Source organism: Octodon degus, unplaced genomic scaffold (genome assembly GCF_000260255.1).
Source record: "Octodon degus isolate 3935 unplaced genomic scaffold, OctDeg1.0 scaffold00064, whole genome shotgun sequence".
NCBI classification, from domain to species: Eukaryota; Metazoa; Chordata; class Mammalia; order Rodentia; family Octodontidae; genus Octodon; species Octodon degus.
This window is the reverse complement of record NW_004524640.1, coordinates 1592755-1603967: the sequence shown is the minus strand read 5'-3', so window position 1 is coordinate 1603967 and position 11213 is coordinate 1592755. Positions and strand designations below refer to the sequence as shown.

At 37.0% G+C, this 11213-nt stretch overlaps 1 protein-coding gene across 1 annotated transcript; it reads right to left on the bottom strand.

Annotated features, from left to right (window-relative positions):
- Positions 1–11164, bottom strand: Golt1b (golgi transport 1B). Its single transcript, XM_004634545.3, has 5 exons — positions 11016–11164; positions 6199–6290; positions 4705–4883; positions 3365–3446; positions 1–516 (listed from the first exon to the last, which is right to left on the bottom strand). The coding sequence occupies exons 1-5, from the start codon at positions 11038–11040 to the stop codon at positions 478–480; spliced, it is 417 nt and encodes a 138-aa protein (XP_004634602.1). The 5' UTR covers positions 11041–11164; the 3' UTR covers positions 1–477.
- Positions 11165–11213: the final 49 nt, after the last annotated feature.

The window sequence follows — 11213 nt, the reverse complement described above, 5'->3', positions numbered from 1 at the left end:
GTTTTCCTGTGTTAAACACATCCAAATGACATAATCCCATCCAACTCATGCATCACTTTCAGAGACACAGTGCAACTGGAAGTACTTTTGCTATCACAGTGGATATTTCTAAAAGCCAATGTGTAGGGATGCTCTTGAATCTTAAAAAAAAGTAGCAGGCACCACAGTTTTCTAAGGATGGCTGTGTTTCGCGCACTGCGGAAAGACAAGAAAAACAGCCTTCGAGAGCTTCAATCCGCACTGTAACATGGATTTCATCTCCCTCAGTTTGCTTGCTGATTTCTCAGACCACGTGATCAGAAGCCTATTTTCACTGGTTCTTTGCTAAGTGCTGTTGGTACTTTGTAGGCTATACATTGAAACTTCTGTAAAGAACATTGCAAGCTATTTCATGTAATTTAAGTTTGTGCTGAATATTCTTCAAAGGATTTTATAAATAATACAATATTTTAAATGAGTCTTCAAATTCACTTGTTGTTATACCATATTGTTGCTTTCTCCAACTTTATCTACAAACTGTAAGGAGAAGAAATACAGAAAATTAAAGACGGCTTATGGCATTATAAAACATCACATCAACACTTCAAATGCTGATTTAAAAAAAGCTATACAAGATTCGTGGAAATTTAGAGTATGACTGACAATGATTAATCCAGTGTTACTCACCACCATCTTTCTGACACAGAAATGTATATAATTTTTTTCTAAAAGTTTTATTTGCATGACATACATATGAATTTAAGGGTGCAACATGAAAAATGCAACACAATGAATAAAAAAAGTGTATAAAATGAAGTTAACACTGCTAGCTTAACAAAAACAAAAACTTGAGATGCCAGCCATTCATGCATTAATGAACCCAATAAGATATTTCCACTGACCATTACTGTGGATCTCTTCTGGGCCTATGTAGTCTTTGAACAAACAGATTTAACTCCATTAAGTTCAATAATTAACAACAGCTGTCAACTAAAAATACTTTAAGTGTGTATTCTGGACTTCAGACTGAAAGTGACAATGGCATTAAAATAGATTTAATGATGCAAACATAAATTTATAACCATTAAGTATAAATTTTAACACATATTAATGTAAATGATTATTTGCTTTAGTTACTCCACCCCAAATAAAAAGCAGTTGGGCTTTCTTCAGCATTCCAGATGGTGATGTAAAGATTAAAACAAAGAATATCATTAGTGGGGCTATTAAAAGGCTATATAACCAAAAATGGTTATAAAAGCATCAAGCTCTTTCAATTATCTAACCATTCCTTTTATTTCACTTCACATTCTTAATCATCATAACGAAGGAATAATGACAGGCAACATTATGTATTGTAGTGAGTGTCCATCTATGCAAATACTGTAGAATTCTTAAGAACACAATACTTATAAATCTTTGGAAGTTTCAATAAATTTAAGTAGCTCTAAATATAAACATTTACTACTATGAAATTATGAGATAGATGGCCAATGAAATCAGGATATACCCAATTAATAATTAGGCTTAATAGCTAATGATTTCACATTAGTGTATCATAAATAGAAATGATACACTAAAAGTTGCCCTGAAAGTATTCATGGACTCATTAGAATTTCAAGGTAAATTTCAGTGAAGAAAAAGGACAATATTCTCTCTCCAAAGATAACTTCAGATATTTCAGATGTTCTAAGGTTCCGGACACTAAAGTTAATCTGGGGACAGAAATGGCATTAGGTGAATACTGGTACTTTTTTCCCTTTGGGTAAGCCATGTTGTCCTTCTGTGAGAATTCAACTACTGCTATTAGTTTTCTCTCTAGAAACTTCTATAAAAATCTGTAGGAAGCAGAGAAACTCCTTGGACTTACATAGAATGTGTTTTTAACATATCTTAAAGCCCCTTTATCCTGCTTGCTCAGGACAGACTTTAAACTATGAAACTGATCCAAAGAAGTACACGCAACAATGATACTTCTGACTCAGGTCAGATCTAGAGCCACACAGATTCACTTCAACTCTGAATTACAGATTGTCCAAATTTATTTTTGAACTTAAGGATCTCATTTTGCGCTAAAACTTAAGGCAGCAGGTCAAAAGTCCCTGAAGTTGTCATGAGATAGGTAAGTCTTCTGTTGTAAACAAGGTGCTGTTTGCCTAATGTATCTCTCAGAGAGTTTGTTTATGTATAAGAATGCTATTAATTCTTAAAGAACTAAAAGAACAAAAAAGGCCCCTCAAATTTGAAGACTCAATCCAAACATGGACATCTAAAACTAAAAGATATTGCTCAGATAAAGAAATAGAAACAGTGACAAAATGTTCCACATCAGCGGTCATTCAAGAGATGCAAATTAGGACAAGGTTGAGATTCCATCTCACTCCAGAAAGAATCGCTCTTATCAAGAAATCCATCAATGATGAAGGCTGGTGGCAATGTGGGGATAAAGGAACCCTTCTCCACTGTTGGTGGGAGTGTAGACTGGTGCAACCACTGGAAATCAGTGTGGAGATTCCACAGAAAACTAAAACTAGAGGTTCTATTTGATGTAGCTCTTTTCTTTCTTGGTATCTTTCCAAAAGCACTAAAAGCATCATACCTTAGCAAGATAAGCACACCCAAGTTTATGGTGGCACGGTTTTTAAGAGCTAAATCTTGGACTAGTAGCCCAAATGCCTACCAACCAATGAATGGATAAAGATGTATTTTTAAAATACAATGGAATACTATTAGGCCATAAAAAAGATAAGCTCAATACATTTCTAGCTAAATGGATGCAATGCGAGACCATACTCTTAAGTGATATAAACCAGACACACATGTAAATACCACATTGTTTCTCTGGTGTGAGAAACTCAAAACGTAAATAAAGACCAAAATGTTACTGGGAAATGGGAAGAAAATGTTTAAATGGGAAGGGAAATGGGTGGAGGTAGAGGATCAGGAAGGAAGGAAAAGGAAAAACCCAAGAAGGAAAAAATGGAAACAGAGCTTTTGTAAATAAGGAGGGGCAGGAGCTGGAGGGAGGATAAGGGAATGGGGGAAAAGAATCAAGATATGTCATGTACAGATACAAATTCCTATGATGAATGTGATCATTATGTGTACCTAAAATGTACCAATAGACTTAAATAAATTTTTTAAAAAAATAGAGAACAATACTAATAATGGAAATGGCAAAACAAAATTTTAGGTTTCATGGGTTTAGCAATGATTATTTTCTGGTATTTTTGGTAGCCACAATCTGCGTGATGTAATCATTTTTATTATAATGAACAATTCATCACTTAACCATGTATCAATTACATTTCTAGAAGTACAAAGCATCAAAATGTATTCATTTTGGTAGGCTGAAAAACACGTTGCTAAATACATGATTACTTACTGATCTAATTCCAGGTAGGTTTAGGAGGGATCCAAGGACTGGCACTCTTCTAATAAAGCCAACAACCACAGGAAAGAAGCCCCTGAGAGATGGGAGAAACACCTCTTTATTAAAACAGCACTTACTGTTACTACGCTGAATCACTAATCAAGTAAAAAGGACTATTACAGTTGTGACTGTTTTAGGGACTTCAAGCTTAGAATCATAAATTACTACAAATGTAAGTATTTCTGATTACTGACAAAATGTGAGTGACGTGTAATGCGAGGCAGCCGACCATAGTCTGACTGCTGAAGAAAATTTCCAATCGCATTAGTCTGTCTTCTGTGCTGCATCAAGAGCCTCTGAACTTGGCTCCTTGCCTTCAGGGTCTCATTTTTCAAAACATACTTTATTGGGAAGTTAGAACAATATCCCTAACACATCAGTCTATCTATTTCACTCAATCTTTGTGCTCCCTACCTACTCTCCACACTGTTCAAACTTTGTAAGAAAAGAAAGTAATAAGTTGTTGAGAATGAGTCTCAGCCTCACTGTGGACTGCATCTGAGCTCACTGTCAACTGTTTCCTTCCGCACTCCCTGAGTTCCTGTCTGGCTGGACCAGTCATGCTTTTGGTAAAGTGGTGCTTTTTCCACATCGTTTCTGTTCTTTCTGTCAGTCAAATGTCCTTTCCTTTTGATGTTATGCAATGGCTCTTCTTACTTGTTCTTTGAGGTCCAGTTTATCAGTTAACGTTTCTCACCTTTGCTTGACTTTAGTAGTTCCTTCCTGAATTACGCTATTGTAATACTTTATATAAACACTCACTGCATTATGACTGTATCCTACTGGTATCTTTATAGTCTATTTCCCACAATAGAAATGAGAACTTCCCTAAAGCAGATTTGGCATTAATTACTTTTTACAGTTACTGTTTGTAATGTACCACTCGGGAGAAGGCAGCAAAGTATGTAGATTTCTTGAATAACGAAGACCAATTATATTTACAGGTACTTCTTCACATGCACATTGTTTCTTTACATTTCACTGGTATTTCAAAATATTAATTAACCAAAATCTCTCGTAGTATATTTGGTAAAGAATTTTCTATGTATATGCACTAAGCAAATTGCCATCAAATGAACTGCTATTTCAATTATGAAGTATTAGGTTTTACATACTAAAATTCTGGATCTATCAATAGTATGTATGTATGTACGACTGTACAGTTCTAACATTTTTATGAAAGCTGTAAGATTCAAGCTAGCAGAAATGAAAGAAAGGTATTATCTTATGTTGATACATTTGTTTTTATAATTCTTAGTTTATAACAAAAGAAAATAAAATGATTGTCTCACCTGAACAAGAGAAAGAATCCATAAATTTCGAAAATCATACCTATCAAAGGCCAACCAATAAGGACAACAAATACACCTCCCAGGAAAAATCCTGTAGCTTTCATTTTATGTTTTTGGAAGAAGAATCTGAATGTTCTTTCTAAACCAATTACAAAGGCCAAGCCAGCTACAAATAAAACCTAAGAGACAAAGAAAATACAACACAGAAAATGTAGTTATACACACTACATACATTTGTGAGCATCAAAGCTAAATATAATAAATACATTTGCTTGGCTTTTAATGTGGGCAACTGGCCAGAGAGAACTTCAGTGCCCTCCCAAGCAGCGGTACCACTAAGAGCAGCGGGTTAGGCATGGTACTGCTGGCGCGGTATTTCACGCCTTTCATTCTTGTTTCTTGATCAAATGGAGAAAGAGCAATACAAATGAGACATTATGATGGGGCATCCGCAGTAGATCTCCAGCTTTGGCTGGATGGGGTGGCAAGGGGTAAGCAGGGAAGCTGCCCAAGATCTCCTGGTTCTGAACTATCTACCATGGGCTATGGGAGCATCTCCAGATGGGAGAAATACTAACATAGGGAAGCTGAGAGCAGAGGCAACACTGCAAAACCCGGAGAAGATTCTATTGTTTATTAATACTCGAATATCTGGTGGCAGCAGAAATAAAAATATACAACCAGATATTAAAAAGTATATGTGTATTTTCTTGGTCAGGAAATGGTAATTATTAAAATTTTGCCTTTTCTTGTGTTTCTCTGCAAATTCTTCCCTCCCACATTAACTTTCTTTAGTGAAAAATATTTCAGACATATTTACCAAGTCCACTGGTTAAACTGTTCACATTACCATTTGTTAAAACATGTAGTTTGAATAATTTTGCTATCCCTTAGTTTTTCATATTTCCAACTAAAGCCTGAATGGTATCTATGCTTCAAAAGCTGCTTGATCACTAGCCAGTGACTTCACTGCCTTCTTACAAGTCGTCACTGACTTCTGGATCTTTTGCACAACCCCACACCTGCACTGGGCAATGCACTGTTTATTTCAAATAAACACTGTCCACTCTTTCTAGGCAAGTCAGCTAACAACATAGGGATATGGCTCCTGAAAGGTTCAAGAGATTATTAAAAGTTATTTATTTTATGTACATCAATCAAACGGGAAGACTTACTTCTAACATTTTAATAAATTTACCAAGACACACCAATGTCAAGTCATAGATTTTGAACTCCTATTTAGAAGTAGCTTTCATTTAATGTATTATATAAATCACAAAACCAAAAATTCATACTGTGCTTATGGAATTAGAAAATCTCACTGAGTGTTTCTATTTAAAGAGTAAGCTAATTGATTTTACTTGATGGAAAATAGAAAAATGTAATATATGAATAACAGTGAATTATTTCTCCCCAACTTGACAAAAGGTAACAATTCATCTGTAGTGAAAACTTCCTTATTAATTCAGTAAAAACATATATTTAAAAACTCACATTTCCAATAGCCAGTAGTGCTTTGTCAAAAAAGAGAATCATTCCAAAGAACAGGAAAAACACTCCAAATCCTGTTAATCCCATTCCAATTTCTGCAATGTAAGTTATATAGTTAAGGGTGGAGAAAAGTTGAAGTCACATTAACACCTGTTCACTACCTAAGAAGTTTTCAGCTTTTCCTTTAAGTAATATAAGGAAGCATACCCCAACGCTGCTGGTTAGTATAATGATATTCATAAAGATCTATAGTACATTAACATCAGCAAATTACCTCAGAATTTAAAAATATGAATGTGAATTCCTTACCCTTCTGTGGGAAACTGTATCATATACACTAGACTACAAAACGTAAATGAAAATTTTAAATGTTTGGATGTATTTTTTTCTCCTAAGAAACTCTGATGGCTTTAGACACAAATATACTGTAGTTTATCAACTTTCACAGTCTGTAATTATGTATATATACAGTGTCTGTAGTATTTCCTTAGCCCTCTTAAACCAATTCTAACTTAATTAGAAATGCTATGGTCACCATAATTTACTTCATTTAATTATACACTTGAGCATCAAACATTTTGAGAAGTAAGTTAGCTATTACTTTAAAAGTTAAATTTTAGAAGTTTAGGGATCACTTTTAATTTTTCAAGACAGGGTTTCAGTTGCCCAGAGCTAGCCTTATAAGAAGGTGTGCACCACCCAGCTGGCCCACTTTCAACTTCTTGATGGCTTGCCACAAATTTACCTAAACTATGAATCTGTTTACATATTTAAGCCTAGAGTCCTAAAATCACTGCTCCAAAGAATACCATTTTTATCTGATGCTAGCATTCTAGATGTTTTTCTTTTTTACTTAACACCAAAGAATTGTTGATCATCTACTGGAGGTCAGGAACTGTTCTAGGTACTGAATACACAATTGAAGTCTGCATTTACCTGCATATAAATTGATAGTTTCATTGCCTTTACAGTCTGTAGGTCTTATCTTTTTAAGTTAAAGAGTTTACTTTCTAAGGTGGTGAATTTTTTTTGTGACTGCTGCAAAGCACTATCCACTAAGCTACCTCTGTGAACACTCTGGTTTTGTTTTTAGAGACTAGCTAGCTACTAATCTTGATTTTTATCTAGAAGCACTATTTGCAACAGATAATGATTGAGAAGATGCAACCATTATTTTTGAAAACACAATATTAAATACACTACTGGTGATTTCTCACTTGTCACTTAACCTTTTTTTTCCCTCAGCTCCAGAAAGCTAAAATCCAGATCAGATACTTAAAAACCGAAATATTTAAATAGAAATGTTGATGATTTGAAAATTCCTATTAACTTTACTTTGTTTCTACCTCTATCATCTCCTCAATTTCCTGATGATTACTATCTTCAATTCTAGCCATGCTTTGCTCCTAAACGAACTGAGGTATCTGTAACCAGATTGAAAGTTTTTCCAGACACTAATTTCAGTGAAAATTCGAGCTAATACTTTCATGCTTAAAAACCTTAAAGAATTTATCAAAATAAGGACTTAGATGTTAGATACAATTTCCTAGAAGAAAATACAGATACAAGAGCAAGTAAGTAAAATTCTATTAAATACACAGTAGTTCGGGTTTAATCATTACATTTGATTTACCTGAACAATAATTTTTATTTTTTCACAAATAATCTTACTGATTACACAAACATTTTGAGATGTCTGATCATCAAAAAGGAAATTATACAGAAGCACTTTCTACATACTGAGAAGAGACCATGAGTTAGGTATTATTAAGTGTTTAACAGAATTTATATAATTTAATCCTAACACTACTGGAATGTAGGTACAATCACATCAGCTTACAGATGGAAGAAACCAAAATTGAGATAATTAACTTAAAGACACCCAAAGTCACATTTCAGGTTTAGTACTTGAACCAGGTCTATTTGATCTCAAAGTTCACGTACTTAACTATCATAAAATACTTTTTCCCGTAAGACTTTTCCAGGTTGTGTTCAGTTGTGTAACTCAAGGGCATTGGTATGCACTGAACTTCTGAGGAAAGCGCAGGTAGGTGATTGAAATTTCAAACTGATATATTACCTAAATCACTAGGTAAGTACCAGAACTATTACAAATGGACTGCACTGAAAAAGGACAGCGTCTGAGCATGGCCTGTCACTTACTCAAGTGTTAAAAAGGATCTTGCAACTCCTTTAACAGAATAGCGCAGTTAAAAAAAAAATAGGAATAGTTCCATGTTTCCTATGGGCAAATGAGGACCAGAGAGATGAAGGAGTTTGCCCTGGACCACACAACCAGCAGAGACGCGTGTGGGGGTGGCAGCGATACTGAGTCAGACTAGAATTTAGATGCAGTCTTCTCACTCTACAGTCAGTGATCCTACCACTACAACATGGAAACCAAACACATTCCACTACTCCATCTAGTGTAAATCAGCAGGGGACAGCGAGCTGCCTGTACAGCCTGCATCAGCTTGATGTTGTCAACTCTCCCCTGATCTAAATGAGTCAGGATTCAAAGTAGCCTCATTACACCCTTCTCTTATCTCCAGAATTTCCTTCTCCCCTATCTGGACTCTTACAGTATCGTAACTTCACAGTTCCTGCCTATAAGTTTTTAAAAGACAAATTCATAAACGTAATCTAGTGGGGAAAAAAAGCTACCTAATATAGAAGCCTATTGTGGCAAATTTTATGAGACATGCATAATCCAATCATTGTTAGCATCTTGTTCTCTTGTTCAGAACTGATTAAGCGCATTATTGTCTCTCCTACCATGCCTTTGAAAAACAACTTAACTGACTATCAGCTGTACTGAATAACTCAACTGAATGTCATGGTTGATTTTTATCCTGTGTGACAAAAAGAAGTGATAACTGAAAGTGACAACTCAGATGCAAATAAGAACATCCCCCATCCCACTCCCTTCAAGAAACCTTGGTGTTTCCTTTTCCTTTTCTTTTGTGGAGTGGAGAAGAATCCAATTACAGAATCCCTTAGAACAATTAGGAGCTTCCATTTATTCTATTCTGACTGGGGCTTGGTCACTCTCTTCTAGAACTGAAATCCCAGAATAACCTTGGCAAATCACTTGAAAGATGGCCTGTCCCTTTCAATTAAACAGACATATAAGCACAATGTGAAATTCAAAATCTTTTGTCTGACTAATCCTTCTGTTTCAATGCACTGTCTCCCCTAAAACATTTAGTAAATGAAGAGCAAATAGTAAAATTTCATCTCCCTTACAAATTTAATAAAGCAAAAAGGCTTCCTATTCTGCCCATAGTCCAACCTACCTGTTTATTTTGGAAGGATGTAAATGAGGCACTCATCCTTAAGCCTTCAATAAAAGAGAATCTCTAGGTACAGGACAACTTACATTTTCATATATAATATTATAGACTTAGATCACTCTAAGACCTCAAAGTTTCTATCAATGCTTCTTACATGCTAGTTTTTGTGCAAGTTCTGTGTTTTCCTTCTCTCTCTTCCTGCTTCTGCCTGCGGTCTTGGAGACTGAATTAAAAGCTGTAGCAATGAGCTACATCTCCAGTCTTTACCTATTTATTTATTTATTGTCATAGGGTCTCACTGAATTGTCCAGGCTGCACACAAAGTTGCAGCCCGCCAGCCTCAGCCTCCTCCAGAATTACAGGAATGTGTTACTATGCCCCACTTGATTTTTTTTTTTTTTTTTAAAACAAGCATGCACTGAATTTCTTTTGTGCCTCATTTACCTAAAAAAAAAAGGGGGGGGGTTGTTTACAAGACACATTTAAGAAATTACCTTTGTACAATTGTTAGTAATTGCAGATTTAAAAAAGGAAAAGAAGATGGTATTTATATTTTATTTTCCTGGATCAGAATGGAATGCGTCTAAAGAAAGAAAATGTACCAAAATGGACAATCTTACTGGGCCAGAGCTGGTAGTCCAAGATCCGGACCCAGTTCAACCTCAGGAAGGAAGGGAGCTTGATTAGGGTGGCCGTGTACGGCAGACTTAGAAACTTGAGTTCAAGTCCGACATGATTTGAATCTAAACCTCACAACCACTTTAAAACAAAGTATTTCAGGAGAAATTCTATTTTCGCGTCCATGAAGCGTTTAATTTATAAAATTCTGATAATCTGGATTAGTTCACTGCAGGAAGAAACAAAAGGTATGGCAGACAAAGCAAAGTGAGACAAAAATTATCACTACCATCAAAACACAAGGAAGCAGTGAGTCCGGGCAGATATATAAACACACGAAGAATTGAATTAAGATCGACAAGAAGGGGTCGAAAAGTGAAGAAGTTATATTGAAAGACAAGGACGGCGATCGTAGCGCTAACCCTAGAGACGAGAAAGGCCTGGAGAGCTCTGTGCCAGGCAGAAAAGAGATGCTAAGATAATGCAACAATCTACAACACGTAGAAAGGAAATCCCCTAACAAACCCAAAGTGGCTTTTTGCTACTGTTGGAACTTTCTCCGGGCAGTAAAGTGAAGTGCAGGCAAAGAATTTTTGGAAAGTTGCCTCCAGGCATAGCAGAAGTCAAATACCGGCGTTGCCACCAGACGCCCAACTCCAACTCCAGCTGCCCGGCCCGGGCGTCCCCCACCCCCAGCCCGACTCTCCGGGCCAGGAGACCCCGCGAGTCCAGCCCGGGCCCCCCACGCGGCTCCCCGCTCCCGGCAGCCTCCGCTCCGTCCCGCAGGCCGCCGCCCCCAGCGCGGCGCAGGTTCATTCATTGACCCAGGCGGAGGGACCGGCGGTGAGAGCCAGCCCAGGCGCGGGGCGTGCGGGGCTCTAGGCCAGGAAGACCGCGAGAAGAGCTTACTCTGAGTATCTGTTAAGGAGATCATGGCTGCAGCGGCGAGGCCAGCGGCCGCAGCACCTTGGAACGCCCAGGGTGGGAAGCTGAGCCGAAAGAAACGAAGCCGGGAAGCAGCCCAGGAGAGAGCCGCCACGTCTTCCGGAAACACGCAGTCGCTCCCGCCCCCGATTCAAGCCGGCTTTCGATTGGCTAAACCCGCTC